The sequence below is a fragment of the Pristiophorus japonicus genome, chromosome 5, assembly GCF_044704955.1.
Source record: "Pristiophorus japonicus isolate sPriJap1 chromosome 5, sPriJap1.hap1, whole genome shotgun sequence".
Classification (NCBI taxonomy): domain Eukaryota; kingdom Metazoa; phylum Chordata; class Chondrichthyes; family Pristiophoridae; genus Pristiophorus; species Pristiophorus japonicus.
Window position 1 is genome coordinate 201,148,065 of NC_091981.1, and position 19,437 is coordinate 201,167,501.

Here is a 19,437-nt window from a genome sequence, read left to right on the forward strand (position 1 = left end):
TGCCTGACCCGCTGAGATTTCCAACATTTTCTGTTTTTGTTTCAGATTCCAGTATCTGCAGTGTTTTGATTTTGTATTAGATCAAGGTTGCTTTGGTTACCATCTGCTACTTTGGGTGAGAGCACAAAAAATTGAACCTTCGGCTCTGCACAGATTAGTATCACCTTATATTTTTCATGACATCATGGGGAAACTCCCACTGTAATGATATGCTCCTATGTGTTCCAAAAAAACCCTGACCCTAAATGATGGCAACATTAGCCAGGATGTTGACATCTATTGGTTTCAGAATAATGATTTCATTACACTGAGTCACATGATCTCCTTGGTCTCAATGAGAGGTGCTGGAACAGAAAAGTGCATTGCTGGAAGTAATGTTATTTTTTATATTGAGGGACTTTGCAATGCTCTACATACTCTCATTACATCTTTACATTTGTGACGACTCCAGCGCTGTAGAGGCAAAATAAAGGGATTAACCTGATTGGATTTATATTGCAGAATTGAAAAGGGTGAACAGATAGAATTACCTAAGTGAGAATTAACAGATATAAGAGCAATGCAGATTTCCAATTACATTGCCTTAATTATTTGGAAAAGTTAATATGGAGTAACGCACATGCTGGAAAGTGCGGTACTGAACTTGCATGCCATAAATCTGTCAACTGCAGCTTCTGTGAACTGAAGAGCTTTATAATGCCGCTCTCTTTGTCTTGTTCTGCCAGGCTCATTATTTTCCTGTTCTGAATGTTCTCTTGTTTGGTAGGTTGCTCCTCTAAGTGTTCTAAGCATGTTTTTGCTTATTCCCATTTGTTAATTTTATTCATAATGACAAACCTGGTCAATCTTATAAAACCAAAATGATTTTCAATTAGTCACTAGTAATATGAATTTAGGAAAGTTTTTCCCCACACACTATGGCGTTGAAGATTTATGATACATTGTGGTAGTGATTTAAAACTTTTCTGTGTGGGGAATCCCTGAAGAATATTAGCAAAATTCCTAGGGACTCCCAACCCAACTTTCAATAGACCCTTGTCAGCTATCCAAAGGAAAACAGCACCATCACTGCAGAAAATGTAATTTATTAGTTTGCAACAACAGAGTAATGCGCTATTGTCAACAAATAGAAAGAAAATACTGAAATCTGATGATGGATGGAGACCTGATGAACTTGGGGACCCCTCAAGAACCTCTTGCAGACCCAAGTTTGAAAATCAGTGAACAATGGCAAGAAAAAAGATGCCTATATTTAAATTGTTCATCAATTTTGTATTTGATAGGTCAAAGGTGGCATAATTATTTTGGAACCCAAGTTATTGAAGACTTTACTGGGCACAGCTATTTCCTAGAGGATGGCAAGTTAGTGCTGAACCATTCTTGTCCCAGTTGGAGTTGCATGTTATTCTTTGATTTGTGTAGGGGCAGGCATGTTTATGAAGTTCCAGGAAGTGTACCACACTGTTCTATTTTCTTTCCCTGTTGATACCTGCTCGACATCAGCCTTACATTAATGTAATATTTTCAGATTTTCAACATACTAATCAGATCATCACTTACCCAAATATTGCCTCAACAATGACTGTTTCACATCCAACCCCAATGTCTTATCCATATGGACATTCTCCTGCATCTTTACCTAATTCAGAGGAAATGTCTCACAACCAACTCCCTACCTTTTCATTGAGACACCCTCTTCACCTCCAACCCTCACAGGCACTCTTTTTTTGTCCTCTCAATTCAGCTTGGCACTCTTCTCCAACTCTAACCGAGTGAAGCTGGTACTCTTCTTCTACTCCCCTTGTTTAGATTGGCACTCTTCCCTCCCCCTGCCCCAGTTCAGGCACATATTCTTCATTCCCACTGTCGCAGTTAATACTGACACTCTCCTATCTCATCTCCAATGCACCACTTCCAGATTCACTCCTTTTCTCACCCAAAGTACTGCAACCCAGCTTCTGTCACTTTCCTCTCTCCTTCATTGCCATAAATTTTCTCCCTCTCATTGCCATATATTTTCCCCTTCATCCATTTCTCTGCATTTAATTACTATTCATTTTACCATCAGTTGCCTCTTCATTCCCATTCATTTCCTCGTTAAAAAAGACTTGCATTTTTATCTGTTTTTTTGTCTTCCAGGAGATCACATGGCTCCGGTTGGGGTGGAGTGTAGAATGTTTCAGTATAAGGAGTGTCGCAGTTGTGTGAGGCGGACTGGTTGGGGCTGGGTGCTCTTTGCCTTTCCGTCATTGTTCATAGGTTTATATGTAACCTTCAAGGCTGCTGACCAAGGGCCGTGCGGCTCTTTGTCGGCCAGCGTGGACACGATGGTCCGAAATGACCTCCTTCTGCGCTGTAAATTTCTATGTTTCTATAGCGCATTTCACGACCACCAGATGCCCCAAACCACTTTACAGCCAATGAAGTACTTTTTGAAGTGGAGTCACTGTTGTAATGTAGGAAACATGGCAAGCAAGCTCTGACAAACAGCATTGTGATAATGACCAGATAAACTATTTTTGTTATATTGATTGAGATAAATATTGGTCAGAACACCGGGGATAACTCCCCTGCTCTTCTTCGAATAGTGCCATGGGATCTTTTACGTCCACCCAAGAGGGCAGACGGGGCCTCCGTTTAATGTCTCATCCAAAAGATGGCACCTCCAATAGTGCAGCACGCCCTCAGCACTGCACTGGAGTGTCAACCTAGATTTTTACCATCCACTTATTTCCTGCAATTGCCATTTATTCCCCACCACCCCCCCCCCACCATTTCATTTGTCATCCCTCTCGTTGCCCCTTTCACTACTGAGTAAGGTGCCACCAAACAGGGTTTACTAAGTGGAGTCAGGCTCGGCTTCATGAGCTTGTACTGAGCTGGCTCGTGTGGATTAAAGAAAGCAACGGGGCAGTTCCATTTCTGGCGATGGTCAGTCGGTTTGGCGGGAGCGAGGGAGGGGGCGGGGCTTGCCGGTGTGCGCGCGGGGAGTGGGCGTGGGCACTGGGTAGAGGCGCGCGCGGCTTGTTGGCATGGGCACGGGGTAGAGGCGCGCGCGGAGTGGGCGGGGCTTGCCGGTGCGCGCCCCCGAGGGGTTGTGCGCTTGTGGAACGATCACCAACCACAGGTTCAGTACCGCCCTGGGGTGCCAGCAGCGAGCATACTCGGTGACATGAGAGCCAAGTGAGCAGGCCCAACACCGCCACCCCCCTCCCCGTGCGGGTTCCGCAGCCGTGATGGTCGGGAGCCCCAGCTCGAGTTCGGCGGTCACCTGTCTGATTCTGTTGCTGTTCGAGGTGAGGCGCAGCGCCGGGGCCTTGAGAGAGAGAAATAAACAGCGGCCGGGCATCGCTAACGGGTCACTTTTAAATGGATCGGCCGTTAACCCAGGGAAACCGAGCAGGGAGCGGTCGGTGCTGGGTGCCGGGGTTCCAGGCTGCTCTGGGTGGATTGAGCCGCTTTAATCTCCACCCCCCCCCTGCCGTCTGACAGCGGGCGGGGATGGCGAGCGCTGCCCGCTGGTGTTTGAACCAAGCCCTGGCGGCCCTTGTCCGACACCAGAAGCTCCGCTCGATACCGCTTCTCGGCATCCACCTCCTCTGTTTTGCACCGTCAAAGGGTGTTTGTTATGTGAAATCCGTAGGTTTGGTAAGAGGGTTCCAGGTAGTGATAGTCAGTGAATTGGTGATGCGATCGTAACATCAGCCTTTATAAATTCTGCAAGTTGGAATCAAAATTGCTTAAAAAAAATAGTACAATTTGCAGTACTTCTAATCTATGTCGTGACCAATATGCAGAGTTTGCGGTCCAGGCAGTTCCATAAACAGTCTATGTGGAAACTCCAATGAATCCATAAACCACTGCAATTTCCTAATGGGGCTTGGATCTTCTTAACAACTTAACTCTAATTAAACAGCTTCTTGGTTATGTAAACTGTAAATGATGCAGACTTATTATAGGGTAAGAAGTTATGTTGGGCTTATCCTGGAATTTACTGTTCAAACCCATAACCCTCCACCCTCTTTTCAAAAATAACATCTTCACTACTGGAAAAAAATATATACCTAGCTGTGGTTGGCCTTGGGTTGAAGGCACAAATTTTGGATTGTATACACTCCTTCCAAATACTGGCCCCTTCTCCACACTCAAGGGAGGTCCCTGGTGCACGTATGCTTGAAAGGTTTAATTTTTCTGTTTATTTTAAACAGATTTTTAAATTTACTACCACTACACTTAATATAACACAGATTGGGAATTGAACCCGAGATGGGTCAGATACTTGCTGCTTTAATCAGTTGAGCCATTTTGTAGCATTAGAATTATATTTTCATAACTGGATGACTATACTAAAACATTTTTTTAAAATCCTTATCTTGAGGATACCTCAAATGAGACAAAATTTGCGAAGATAGCTGATTTCAGCTGGAACAGTGGTAGAAGCCCTTTAGCTTATTGCAGAGTCCCATGGAAATTCTTGCTCCTGGTCACTGTGCAGTGACACCTGCTGAAAGTGGGTTGGATCAGACTGGCAGCAATTGGCTCCATAGTTAAGCTTCATACATGAATAATAGCCACTCGAATGAGATACCAGAGGGTGACAGGTGCCCAGGGAATAATACCTCAGAAAAATTGGCCCAGAAATTCCGGCCTCCCGGGTCCGTACTGAGTGTGTACGGACCCGGGAAGGCATCGTAAAAGCCGGTTTTCAGCACACAATGCGCATGTGCTGAAAACCAGCTTTTCCAATCTGTCAAGCTGGAGGTTGACAGATCTTTTGCATCTCGGGAGTGAGGACATTTGCATGAGCAAGATTGCGATAATTACCCATATCTTGCCCCAAATGTCCTGAAAACTCTTGCGCCTGATAAAAGTAGGCGCATAGTCTACTTTTACAAGCATAAGTTTTAAAACGCACTTAAAACATAAAAAATAAAATTAAGAAAAACACATTTTATTTTTAAAAACCCTGCCCACTGTTAAATTTATTTTAAAGCATAATTAAAAAAACTTCAAAAAAAATCTGAAAAATATTTTTTTAAATAATACATAAATAACTAATTTAAATTAATGTTAAATATGTAGTGTATTTTTTTCTACTTTTTATTCATCTTTTGTGTGTTGGTGGGTTCTCATCCAACTTGCGGAGTTTCCATTATTATGAATGAGAACATACTTTACCTTGATTGGCTGTCCAGAGCTCCAGCCTTGTGCATGTCCTGACATGCACGCGCTGCGATGCGCAGTCAGTGGAAGCCTCAGGACTGGGAACTCTCATGGGCACAGCAGCTTCAGGTAAGTGTGCTTTTTTCTGCAATCCAGTCGAACGTACGTGGAAAGGAGAAACCGGGATTTCTGGGCCAATATCTCGGAGTGGAGGAAAATAAAATTTTGGATGGGAAAAATAATCTCTTAAGCAAATCGTGATCTGATACAGAGCATGACAATAACAGGTTGTTGACTGCATGTTGTTTTAGACCAATGGTTAATTTTTAAGAAAAATTAGTTGTTTTGGAATGTGGCTGATGCTGGCAAGGCTTGACTTACTGTCCTCGATAGCTGTCCTGCTAAAGTGATATTGGACCGCTGCTTTGAACTGCTGTGGTCCTTGTAGTGATGATGCTCCCACAACAGTGTACCTAGGGAATTCCAGAATATTGATGCAGCGACGATGAAGAAACTGATGTATGCACAGGAGGGCAGGAAAAAGAGTGGGAGAGCTATAGTGGTAGGGGATTCTATTGTAAGGGGGATAGATAGGCGTTTCTGCGGTCGCAACCGAGACTTCAGGATGGTATGTTGCCTCCCTGGTGCAAGGGTCAAGAATGTCTCGGAGCGGCTGCAGGGCATTCTGGAGGGGGAGGGTAAACAGCCAGTTGTCGTGGTGCATATAGGTACCAACGATATAGGTAAAAAGCGGGATGAGGTCCTACAAGCTTTATTTAGGGAGCTAGGAGTTAAATTAAAAAGTAGGACCTCAAAGGTAGTAATCTCAGGATCACGTGCTAGTCAGAGTAGAAATAGCAGGATAGCTAAGATGAATACGTGGCTTGAGTGGTGCAAGAGGGAGAGATTCAAATTCCTGGGACATTGGAGGAGGTGGGACCAGTACAAACCGGACGGTCTGCACCTGGGCAGGACCGGAACCAATGTCCGAGGGGGAGTGTTTACTAGTGCTGTTGGGGAAGGGTTAAACTAATATGGCAGGGGGATGGGAACCTATGCAGGGAGACAGGGGGAAATACAATGGTAGCAGAAGCAAAAGATAGAAAGGAGAATAGTAAAAGTGGAGGGCAGAGAAACCCAAGGCAAAACTCAAAAAGGGCCACATTACAGCAAAATTCTAAAGGGACAGAGTGTTAAAAAGAAAAGCCTGAAAGCTCTGTGCCTCAATGCGAGGAGTGTTCGTGGATGAATTAACTGCGCAGACAGCTGTTAACGATTATGATATAATTGGGATTACGGAGACATGGCTCCAGGCTGACCAAGGTTGGGAACTCGACATCCAGGGGTATTCAACATTCAGGAAAGATAGACAGAAAGGAAGAGGATGAGAGGTAGCGCTGCTGGTTAAAGAGGAAATTAACGCAATAGTAAGAAAGGACATTAGCTTGGATGATGTGGAATCTGTATGGATAGATCTGCAGAATACCAAAGGGCAGAAAATGCTAGTGGGAGTTGTGTACAGCCCCCTAAACAGCAGTAGTGAGATTGGGGATGGCATCAAACAAGAAATTAGGGATGCGTGCAATAAAGATACAGCAGTTATCATGGGCGACTTTAATCTACATATATATTGGGCTAACCAAGCTGGTAGCAATGCGGTGGAGGAGGATTTCCTGGAGTGTATTAGGGATGGTTTTCTCGACCAATATGTCGAGGAACCAACTAGAGAGCTGACCATCCGAGACTGGGTGTTGTGTAATGAGAGAGGACTAATTAGCAATCTTGTTGTGCGAGACCGTCCTGCGGAAGAGTGACCATAATATGGTAGAATTGTTTATTAAAATGGAGAGTGACGGTGTTAATTCAGAGACTAGGGTCCTGAACTTAAGGAAAGGTAACTTCGATGGTATAAGACGTGAATTGGCTAGGATAGACTGGCAAATGATACTTAAAGGGTTGACAGTGGATAGGCAATGGCAGACATTTATAGATTATATTAATGGACTTCAACAATTTTACATCCCAACTATTTAAAAATAAAACAGGGAAGGTAGCTCAACCGTGGTTAACAAGGGAAATTAGGGATAATGTTAAATCCAAGGAAGAGGCATATAAATTGGCCAGAAAAAGCAGCAATCCTGAGGACTGGGAGAAATTTTGAATTCCGCAGAGGAGGACAAAGGGTCTAATTAGGAGGGGGAAAATAGACTATGAGAGGATGCTTGCAGGGAACATAAAAACTGACTGCAAAAGCTTCCATAGATATGTGAAGAGAGAAAAAGATTAGTGAAGACCAATGTAGGGCCTTTGCAGTCAAAATCAGGTGAATTTATAATGGGGAACAAAGAAATGGCAGACCAATTGAACAAATACTTTGGATCTGTCTTCACTAAGGAAGACACAAATAACCTTCCGGAAATACTGGGGGTTTGAGGGTCTAGCGAAAAGGAGGAACTGAAGGAAATCCTTATTAGTCAGGAAATTGTGTTAGGAAAATTGAAGGGATTGAAGGCCGATAAATCCCCAGGGCCTGATAAGCTGCATCCCAGAATACTTAAGGAAGCGGCCCTAGAAATAGTGGATGCATTGGTGATCATTTTCCAACATTCTATTGACTCTGGATTAGTTCCTATGGACTGGAGGGTAACTAATGTAACACCACCTTTTTAAAAAAGGAGGGAGAGAGAAAACAGGGAATTATAGACCAGTTAGCCTGACATCGGTGGTAGGGAAAGTGTTGGAATCAATTATTAAAGATGAAATAGCAGCACATTTGGACAGCAGTGACAGGATCGGTCCAAGTCAGCATGGATTTATGAAAGGGAAATCATGCTCGACAAATCTTCTAGAATTTTTTGAGGATGTAACTAGTAGAGTGGACAAGAGAGAACCAGTGGATGTTGTGTATTTGGACTTTCAAAAGGCTTTTGACAAGGTCCCACACAAGAGATTAGTGTGTAAAATTAAAGCACATGGTATTGGGGGTAATGTATTGACGTGGATAGAGAACTGGTTGGCAGACAGGAAGCAGAGAATCGGAATAAACAGGTCCTTTTCAAAATGGCAGGCAGTAACCAGTGGGGTGCCGCAGGGTTCAGTGCTGGGACCCCAACTATTTACAATTTACATCAATGATTTAGATGAAGGAATTGAATGTAATATCTCCAAATTTGCAGATGACACTAAGCTAGGTGGCGGTGTGAGCTGTGAGAAGGATGCTAAGAGGCTGAAGGGTGACTTGGACAGGTTAGGTGAGTGGGCAAATGCATGGCAGATGCAGTATAATGTGGATAAATGTGAGGTTATCCACTTTGGTGGCAAAAACAGGAAGCCAGACTATTATCTGAATGGTGACAGATTAGGAAAAGGGGAGGTGCAACGAGACCTGGGTGTCATGGTACATCAGTCATTGAAGTTTGGCATGCAGGTACAGCAGGCGGTGAAGAAGGCAAATGGTATGTTGGCCTTCATAGCTAGAGGATTTGAGAAAAGAAGCGAGAGGTCTTACTGCAGTTGAACAGAGCCTTGGTGAGGCCACACCTGGAATATTGTGTTCAGTTTTGGTCTCCTAATCTGAGGAAAGACGTTCTTGCTGTTGAGGGAGTACAGTGAAGCTTCACCAGATTGATTCCCGGGATGGCAGGACTGACGTATGAGGAGATCACTGGAGTTTAGAAGAATAAGAGGGGATCTCCTAGAAACATATAAAATTCTGACGGGATTGGACAGATTAGATGCAGGAAGAATGTTCCCGATATTGGGGGAGTCCAGAACCAGGGGTCACAGTCTAAGGATAAGGGGTAAGCCATTTAGGACTGAGATGAGGAGAAACTTCTTCACTCAGAGTTGTTAACCTGTGGAATTCTCTTCCGCAGAGAGTTGTTGATGCCAGTTCGTTAGATATATTCAAGAGGGAGTTAGATATGGCCCTGACGGCTAAAGGGTTGAAGGGGTATGGAGAGAAAGCAGGAAAGGAGTACTGAGGTGAATGATCAGCCATGATCTTATTGAATGGTGGTGCAGGCTCGAAGGCCGAATGGCCTATTACTCCACCTATTTCTCTATGTTTCTATGTTTCACAACATTGCTGATCTTCACCTCCTTGGTCGTAACGGAAGGTGCTGTTGAAGTAACTTTGGTTAATTTATGGAGCATCCCGTAGATAATATATATCTTGCAGTACCCCACTGATCAAGGGGTGGATATTGAGTAGATTGCAGGGCTTCTGATCAAATAAACTGCTTTGCCCTGCATGGTGTTGAGCTTTTTGAGTTTTGTTGCAGGTGCACCTATCCAAGTTTGTGGTACTTCTGATTTCAGCCTTGTAGATGGTAGAGAGGCTTTAAGAAGTCAGGAGGTGAGTCACTTGACACAATGTACTTGGCCTCTTCTCGGTGCTGCTACGGCCTTTGGTCAGAAGTGACCTTTAGGATGTTGATGGTGGGGACTGCAGTGATGGTGCCATTGAATGTCGGGGGGAAGTGGATGGGGTTACTCTTGTTAAAGATGGTTATTACTAGGCACTTGTGTGGTGTAAATGTTACCTGCCATTTGTCAGCCCAAGCTGGATGTTATCCCAGAATGATACTGTGGGTTAGAGCATTAAATTATGAGGACGGGTTGCTTAAATTTGGTATGTATTCCCTTGAGTATAGAAGGTTGAGGTGTTAAAATGTTGAAAGGTTTTGAATTCAGAACAAGGGGACATAATCTTAAAATTAGAGCTAATCCATTCAGAAGTGAAGTCAGGAAGCACTATTTTCACATAAAGGGTAGTAGAAATCTGGAATACTCTCTTCCCCAAAAAGGCTGTGGATACTAGGACAGTTGGAGCTTTCAGGACTGAGATATATAGATTTTTGAGGAATATAGATCAAAGCTGGTAAAATGGAGTCGAGGTACAGATCAGCCATGATCTATTTGAATGGGAGAACATGGCTGAGGGGCTGAATGGCCTACTCCCGTTCTTTATGTTCCCAGTACTGCTATATGCTGGCATGGACTACTTCATTATTGGTGAGTTGTGAATGGAAGTGAACACTAGAAACATTAGTGAACAGTCTCAAATCCTGACCTTATGATGGAGGAAAGGTCATTGATGAAGTAGCTGAAGATGGTGGGGCCAAGGAGGAAACGCCTGCAGCAATGAGTGGGGCTGCAATTAGTGACTTCCAATAACTATGACCATCTTCCTTTGTGTTAGATATGATTCCAACCGTTGAAGAATCTTGCCGTTGATCTCCAGTGGCCTCAATTTTGCTAGGGTTCCTTGGTGCCATTCTTTTAGAATGTTGTCTTGATGTCACATCTCTCCTCTGGCATTTGTCTCTTGTATTCATGTCTGAATCAATGCATTGATAAGATCTGGAGTTGAGTGGTGCTGGTGGAATCCAAACTGAGCACCGGAGAGCAGATTTTTCACAAGTAGGTTATGCGTAATGAGACTGTTGATGAATCCATCTATCACTTTATTGATTAGTGGGAGAAGCTGTCTGGCTTCGTTTGGTTTGTCCTTTTTTTGAGGATAGGACAAATCTGGGTAATCTTCCGCATTGTTTGGTAGATACCAATGCCATAGCAGCATTGGAACAGCTTTGTGGTTAGGTGTAGTCTGCAGGTCTTCAGCACTACAGCCAGGAGGTTGTTGGAGCCCATAATCTTTGCAGTTCAACGCATTCAGCCACTGATCAATGTCACATATCTATGATGGTAGAAATCTTGAGAAACGCTACTACGTTGGATCATCTATTTGGCACTTTTGGCTGAAAATGTTTGCAAATATTTTAGTCTGAGGTTGTAAGAGCACTAACTCAGCACAGCAAGGTTCAGTGATCTGTCTACAGTACTAAGATGATCTGAGTTCTTGCTGGTTAAAAAAGTGAGTTGTTGAGGCATACAAACCAAGAAGGGCCCAGCTGGCTGATCTCACCAGAATGGCAGTGGAAAAGCTACAATTGGCGTCAACACCTCTGGGTTAGGGAGGGAACAATCGGCAAGGTTCCTGCTATCTGCTAGCTCCTGATTGAAGTGCACATTATGTCCCCTGTGGCTTAATAACATACTTCTATTCATTATCTTGGCCCTCACATGGAACATTGGCCACTTTAACAAGATACCATGGAATTGTCCCAACAAGGAATCAGAGTCTTCAGGGGATCAGGATGGCAGGGTAGATAATGTGCAAAAAAAGTAGGGAAATGGGTAAAATACTTGTTTATCTGTAATTTGAGTTTTTCCACTTCAAGTCTAATTCTGTACACCAGTTTTAGATTAAACAATGGCAATTCAAGGACGAAATACTCATTGAAACAACTTTTATGAAGATCTTGTTACTATCTTCAGATAATAGTGCTTGGAAAAATATAGGTTAATAAATGAAAGCCAACACGATTTGTTAAAATTAAATCATGTTTGACTAAATTAATTGTGAAGGCCTAGATAGTGAATAGAAGTATGTTATTAAACCACAGGGGACATCATGTGCACTTCAGTCAGGAGCTGCCAGATAGTCGTCAGAAGCAGGAACTTTGCCGATTGTTTCCTCCCTAACCCAGAGGTGTTGAGGCCAATTGTAGCTTTTCCACTGCCATTCAGGTGAGATCAGCCAGCTGGGCCCTTCTTGGTTTGTATGCCTCAACAACTCACTCTTTCTTATTCATAATAAGGTGGATGAATTGAGTGCGCAGATAGCCGTTAATGGGTATGATGTAATTGGGATTACGGAGACATGGCTCCAGAGTAACCAAGGCTGGGAACTCAACATCCAGGGGTATTCAATATTCAGGAAGGACAGACAGACAGGAAGGAAAAGGAGGTGGGGTAGCGTTACTGGTTAAAGAGGAGATTAACGCAATAGCAAGGAAGGACATTAGCGTGGATGATGTGGAATCTATATGGGTAGAGCTGCGAAACACCAAAGGGCAGAAAACGTGAGTAAGAGTTGTGTACGGACTACCAAACAGTAGTAGGGAGATTGGGGATGGCATCAAACAGGAAATTAGGGATGCGTGCAATAAGGGTACAGCAGTTATCATGGGTGACTTTAATCTACATATTGATTGGACTAACCAAACTGGTAGCAATACTATGGAGGAGGATTTCCTGGAGTGTATGTCGAGGAACCAACTAGAGAGCAGGCCTTCCTAGACTGGGTCTTGTGTAACAAGAGAGGATTAATTAGCAATCTGGTCGTGCGGGGCCCCTTGGGGAACAGTGACGAAATATGGTAGAATTCTTCATTTAAGATGGAGAGTGACACAATTAATTCAGAGACTAGGGTCCTGAACTTAAAGAAAAGAAACTTCGACGGTATGGGACGTGAATTGGCTAGGATAGACTGGAGAATGATAGTTAAAGGGTTGACGGTGGATAGGCAATGGCAGACATTTAAATATCACATGGATGAACTACAACAATTGTAGATCCCTGTGTGGCATAAGAATAAAAAAGGGAAGGTGGCTCAACCGTAGCTAACAAGGGAAATTAGGAAAAGTGTTAAATCCAAGGAAGAGGCATATAAATTGGCCAGAAAAAAGCAGCAAACCTGAGGACTGGGAGAAATTTAGAATTCAGGAGAGGAGGACAAAGGGTTTAATTAGGAGGGGGAAAATAGAGTATGAGAGTAAGCTTGCAGGGAACATAAAAACTGACTGCAAAAGCTTCTATACATATGTGAAGGGAAAAAGATTAATGAAAACTAATGGAGGTCCCTTGCAGTCAGAATCGGGTGAATTCATAATGGGGAACAAGGAAATGGCAGACCAATTGAACAAATACTTTGGTTCTGTCTTCACTAAGGAAGACACGAATAACCTCCCGAAAATACTAGGGGACTGAGGGTCTAGCAAGAAGGGGGAACTGAGGGAAATCCTTATGTCAGAAAATGGTGTTGGGGAAATTGAAGGGACTGAAAGCCGATAAATCCCCAGGGCCTGATAGTCTGCATCTCAGAGTAGTTAAGGAAGTGGCCCTAGAAATAGTAGATGCATTGGTGATCATTTTCCAACATTCAGTGGACTCTGGACTCTGGATCAGTTCCTATGGATTGGAGGGTAGCTAATGTAACCCCACTTTTTAAAAAAGGAGGAAGAGAGAAAACAGGGAATTATAGACCGGTTAGCCTGACATCGGTAGTGGGGAAAATGCTGGAATCAATTATTAAAGATGTAATAGCAGCGCATCTGGAAAGCAGTGACAGGATCGGTCCAAGTCAGCATGGATTTATGAAAGGGAAATCATGCTTGACAAATCTTCTAGAGTTTTTTGAGGATGTAACTAGTAGAGTGGACAAGGGAGAACCAGTGGATGTTGTGTATTTGGACTTTCAAAAGGCTTTTGATGAGGTCCCACACAAGAGATTAGTGTGTAAAATTAAAGCACATGGTATTGGGGGTAATGTATTGACGTGGATAGAGAACTGATTGGCAGATAGGAAGCAAAGAGTGGGAATAAACAGGTCCTTTTCAGAATGGCAGGCAGTGACTAATGGGGTGCCGCAGGGTTCAATGCTGGGACCCCAGCTATTTACAATATACATTAATGATTTAGACAAAGGAATTGAATGTGATATCTCCAAGTTTGCAGATGACACTAAGCTAGGTGGCGGTGTGAGCTGTGAGGAGGATGCTAAGAGGCTGAAGGGTGACTTGGACAGGTTAGGTGAGTGGGCAAATGCATGGCAGATGCAGTATAATGTGGATAAACGTGAGGTTATCCACTTTGGTGGCAAAAACAGGAAGCCAGATTATTATCTGAATGGTGACCGATTATTAAAAGGGGAGGTGCAAAGAGACCTCGGTGTCATGGTACATCAGTCATTGAAGGTAGACATGCAGGTACAGCAGGCAGTAAAGAAAGCAAATGGCATGCTGGCCTTCATAGTGAGGGGATTTGTGTATTGGAGCAGGGAGGTCTTACTGCAGCTGTACAGGGCCTTGGTGAGACCACACCTTGAATATTGTGTGCAGTTAATCTCCTAATCTGAGGAAGGACATGCTTGCTATTGAGGGAGTGCAGCGAAGGTTCACCAGACTGATTCCCGGGATGGCAGGACTGACATATGAGAAAAGACTGGATCGGCTAGGCTTATACTCATTGTAATTTAGAAGAATGAGAGGGGATCTCGTAGAAACTTATAAAATTCTGACGGGACTGGACAGCTTGGATGCAGGTAGAATGTTCTCGATGTTGGGGAAGTCGAGAACCAGGGGTCACCGCCTAAAGATAAGGGGTAAACCATTAAGGACCGAGATGAGAAGAAACTTTTTCACCCATGAATTGTGAACCTATGGAATTCTCTGCCACAGAAAGTTGTTGAGTCTAGTTCGTTGGACGTATTCAAAAAGGAGTTAGATGTGGCCCTTGCGGCTAAAGGGATCGGGGGTATGGAGAAAAGGCAGGGGTGGGGTACTGAGGTTGCATGATCAGCCATGATCATATTGAATGGCGGTGCTGGCTCGAAGGGCTGAATGGCCTACTTCTGCACCTATTTTCTATGTTTCTTTGAAGTAATGGAGTGGGTTGATGAGGGTAGTGCGGTTAATGTTGTGTACATGAACTTTAAAAGACATTTGACAAAGTACCACAAAAAGACTTGTTAGTAAAATTGAAGCCCATGGATCAAAGGGACAGTGGCAGCGTTGATATTAAATTCAGCATTTTTCTTGTGGTTTGAGACCATCTGGAGTATATACACAACCAATGCAAAGCCAAATTTTGGAATATTTTAGGCAGTCGACTAAACTGTTTTTAATAAACTTTACCATACTGTAGTTAAAAAATTTTGGTAGCAGTTGGAGGCTGCACCACTGAGCTCTGCCCATATGTATCATCATCATCATAGGTAGTCCCTCGGAGTCGAGCAAGACTTCCTTCCATTCTTAACATGAGTTCTTAGGTGGCTGTACAATCCAATACGAGAGCCACAGTTTCTGTCACAGGTGGGGCAGATAGTCGTTGAGGGAAGGGTGGGTGGGACTGGTTTCCGGCGCGCTCGTTCCGCTGCCTGCGCTTGATTTCTGCACGCAATTGGCGATGAGACTCCGTGTTCAGCGCCCTCCTGGATGCATTTCCTCCACTTAGGGCGGTATTTGGCAAAGGTCTACCAGGTGCCAGTGGGGATGTTGCACTTTATCAGGGAGGCTTTAAGGGTGTCCTTGTAACGTTTCCGCTGTCCACCTTTGGCTCGTTTACATAAGTACACAAGTGCAGAACTTTGCATTCCCCGATTGAGAAAATGGTATGGATGGGCGTATAGCTCTAGCTCTGCATTGTCGCACAACCCGTTTTCAAAAATGGCAGCAAATATGCAAGATATTTGTACTTCAGTCTTTTATGCTGTCTGATATCAAAAGATAAATCATGCTTGACAAATCTTCTGGAATTTTTTGAGGATGTAACTAGTAGAGTGGACAAGGGAGAACCAGTGGATGTTGTGTATTTGTACTTTCAAAAGGCTTTTGACAAGGTCCCACACAATGGGGTACTGAAGTTGCATGATCAGCCATGATCGTATTAATGCAGGTTCGAAAGGCCGAATACCCTACTGCTGCACCTATTTTCAATGTTTCTATCCAGGTGATCTGTCCTTCCCATCTCTTGGCGGTCCTGCCGTTCCATATCTATCTTGTTTTTAGCTCTTGACTTATAAAAGGGTGGGCTTCAGATTTCACAGTAACCTGCAACATTAGTGCTGTTTTATGGTCAGCTGTCATGAGACATGAGGGAGGCACTGTCGATCCACTCTAATTTATCCCCCTCCTAATTTCAACTCCACCTGCACTAGTGTGCTAAGGGATTGCTAGCAACCTGACAGGGACCTTAGAAAAATTATACGTTGGCATTGGAAGTAGATTGTTGTCAGCTTCTGACCATCTGAAACTTGAACTGTGCAGATTTGAAGCAAGTAACTTTGTTGTAAAACTGCTGAACTGTTGAGCAAGATTCTGAGATAAATAGTGTGCAAAAGTGGAAAATAACCGATATCTGGATTTGAATTGCAAGACTGTAATTTAAGGCATTCAGATGTCGTCATTACGTGAGCTGAGATTGACCTTTTTGTCAACTTCGCTGTTTATAATTTAAACTACAGTATTTCAATTGAATATAGAAGTGGCAATGTTTTTTTTTGTTGCTTTTCATGTTAGTGGCTGTCATTAGACGGACTACTTGGCCTTGATGCATGATAACATTCACAAAAAACTATTAATGTCTTGTGGCATGTCTATTGCAAGTTTATGAAGAAATAATCAACAACTCGGTACCAGAAAATTCTGTTTACAGTTAAATGTTACAGCCATAGCTCCATGTGGCAGCTGTTAATAAACAGTTGAAAAAGTAGTATCTTCAAGTCATTTTTACTACTTATTGCTGTTGTATTATATGCAACAAGAGCAGGCATCGACGACGAGATCCAACACCGCCTCCAGTGCAACCTTCGGCCGCCTGAGGAAACGAGTGCTTGAAGAACAGGCCCTCAAAACTGCCACCAAGCTCATGGTCTACAGGGCTGTAGTAATACCTGCCCTCCTTATATGGCTCAGAGACATGGATCATGTACAGCAGACACCTCAACTTGCTGGAGAAATATCACCAATGATGTCTCTGCAAGATCCTACAAATCCACTGGGAGGACGAGCGCACCAACATCAGCGTCCTCGTCCAGGCCAACATCCCCAGCGTTGAAGCACTGACCACACTCGATCAGCTCCGCTGGGCAGGCCACATAGTTCGCATGACAGACACGAGACTCCCAAAGTAAGTGCTCTACTTGGAGCTCCTTCACGGCAAATGAGCCAAAGGTGGGCAGCGGAAACGCTACAAGGACACCCTCAAAGCCTCCCTGATAAAGTGCAACATCCCCACTGACACCTGGGAGTCCCTGGTCCAAGACCGCCCGAAGTGGAGGAAGTGCATCCGAGAGGGCGCTGAGCACCTCGAGTCTCAACGTCGAGAGCGTGCAGAAACCAAGCACAGACAGCGGAAAGAGCGTGTGGCAAACCTGTCCCACCCACCCCTTCCCTCAACGACTATCTGTCCCACCTGTGAGAGTCTGTGGCTCTCGTATTGGACTGTTCAGCCACCAAAGAATTCACTTCAGGAGTGGAAGCAAGTCTTCCTCGATTCCAAGGGACTGCCTATGATGATGATATGCTTTTATGGCAGTTTGTATCCACATAGTAAAACTCTTAAGTGCGTAATGGTTGTGATGGCAGTGGAGATTGTTTAATTTATCAATATTTGGTTTACAGTTCTGTTTCAAAAAGAATGGTAAAAGACAGTCACTAACGCTTGCTGCTAGAATAACAGTGCACTGTGGCAGTTACTGAGGTGGATGATTTGTTGATGCAGCCGTACTCCTTGTACATGAATATGAGTCTGTCATGTATAAACACTTAAAAATGATGTGTGCAGTATCTGGACAATGCATACTCCCAAATGTGTGTTAGTGCACTGTACAAGCAGTATGGTATGCAAAGTGGGAATCCTAGGCCAATGTTGTAATATTTTAACTTCCTGTAACCATTACCCACAGGGAAACTACCCTTTCCCTCCCAGTGAGTAAAAGCTGCTAACTGTAAATGCATGAGTGAGAAAACAAAGTGAGGAGAGTTTCTGCCACCAGAGTGGGTGGCAAAACTGTTACATGGAGTAAAATGATTGTTTCTGCATGAACATATGTATAATCACTTTTTTTGGGATGGGGGGTTGGCGGGCAGCCAAAGCATTTTTCAAAATCAAAATGCAGGAAAGAAAAAGATTTATATTGACTTTTATCCTGAGGGTAAGAAAGTTTAACGAGTTTTTAAAAATTTTGTTCCCCATTTGAAGGTAACGTTCTGAAATGCAATTATAAAAAATATTTTTATATTGAAATAATTAAGGAATTCATTCCCTAATCCAGCTAGTCCTGGCTAAATTAGAAAGACAGACATGATGGTGAGTCTATTAGGTCTGTCATGGGCAGGAACATGGATTTGTAGTCTATTCACATGGAAAAATGGTCTTGATGCAATTGCACAGCTTTTTCTCTCCTAATTAATTATTTTTGAAAAATGCATATTTTTATTGGACAGTCTGTTAACATAATGTAGTTTTACAAATCCGTGCTTTGTGCTAGATACAATCAAAGAAAGTGGTCAGAGCGGCTTGCAGCCAATTGCTTTAGGAAGTATGTCCCAATAAGCAGTCTGTGCAAGGTACTGTATTCAAGTTGTTTCAAAACAAAAGCATGTTCTTGTCCTTTTTCACTACTGATAGAATTCAAACATTAGTGATTAACAATGTCAAGATAGCCCATACAGCTCTTTTAAACACACAAGATGAAGAACAAACAATTTTGTGACAAGCATGGATACTTCCTATTGATATTTCCAATTTAAAAGAAAACTCCTGCTTTTATTCAGCTCTGCCAATTTGGGATTTTCAGAACACAGCTGCAGTAAGAGCGATTACACAGAGTTAAAGTGAATTCTTCTGGCTGGCTTTTCAAATTGAATTAAATAGGACTTGTAGGGATAGCAATGATTCAGTCTCTGGTAGGCTTACCATATGTGCACGGCATTCACACTGAGCTTGAATTATCATAAATGTGCTCCCAATGGCCATTGGTTGGTATGCTAGAGCTTTTGCAGCCCAAACTAGCCAGAGGCATGCTATGCAGCTGTCATTTTGGGCAAGGGAGATTTCAGTGTATTCACTTTAGAATTATTTAGATACCACATAATTTACAAAACAATATTTGAGCAAAGAATCAGCACACGGGGATTTGGCTGCTGTGTCCTGTTTAGTTAAATCTAGCCTGGAGTAGTAGTCCTTTAATCAAAATAAGTTTTCTTGCCATTTTGTTTTTAAATACCCAAACCATTATATTTTAAATTATGAATTGAACAGCCTTACTTAAATTATTTCCCATATCCGGTGAGGGGGGGGGGGGGGTTGGGGGGGGGTGGGGGGGGTTGGGGTAGTGGGGGGGGTGGGGTTGGGGTGGGGGGTTGGGGTAGTGGGGGGTGGGGGGTTGGGGTAGTGGGGGGGGTGGGGTTGGGGTGGGGGGTTGGGGTAGTGGGGGGGGGGTTGGGTTGGGGTGGGGGGGGGTTGGGTTGGGGTGGGGGGGGGTTGGGTTGGGGTGGGGGGGGGTTGGGTTGGGGTGGGGGGGGGTTGGGTTGGGGTGGGGGGGGGTTGGGTTGGGGTGGGGGGGGGGGGTTGGGTGGGGGGGGGGTTGGGTTGGGGTGGGGGGGGGGTTGGGTTGGGGTGGGGGGGGGGTTGGGTTGGGGTGGG

The 19,437-nt window shown here is 43.8% G+C and overlaps 1 protein-coding gene across 1 annotated transcript in view; it reads left to right on the forward strand.

Annotated features, from left to right (window-relative positions):
- The first annotated feature begins 3,055 nt into the window (after positions 1 to 3,055).
- The window catches only part of LOC139264561 (WW domain binding protein VOPP1-like), an 82,002-nt gene continuing 65,620 nt past the window's right edge, over positions 3,056 to 19,437 (forward strand). Inside the window, exon 1 of the mRNA XM_070881222.1 lies at positions 3,056 to 3,296. Within this exon, the coding sequence (XP_070737323.1) occupies positions 3,237 to 3,296 (60 nt within the window). The 5' untranslated portion in view covers positions 3,056 to 3,236. The remainder of the gene's footprint in view (positions 3,297 to 19,437) is intronic.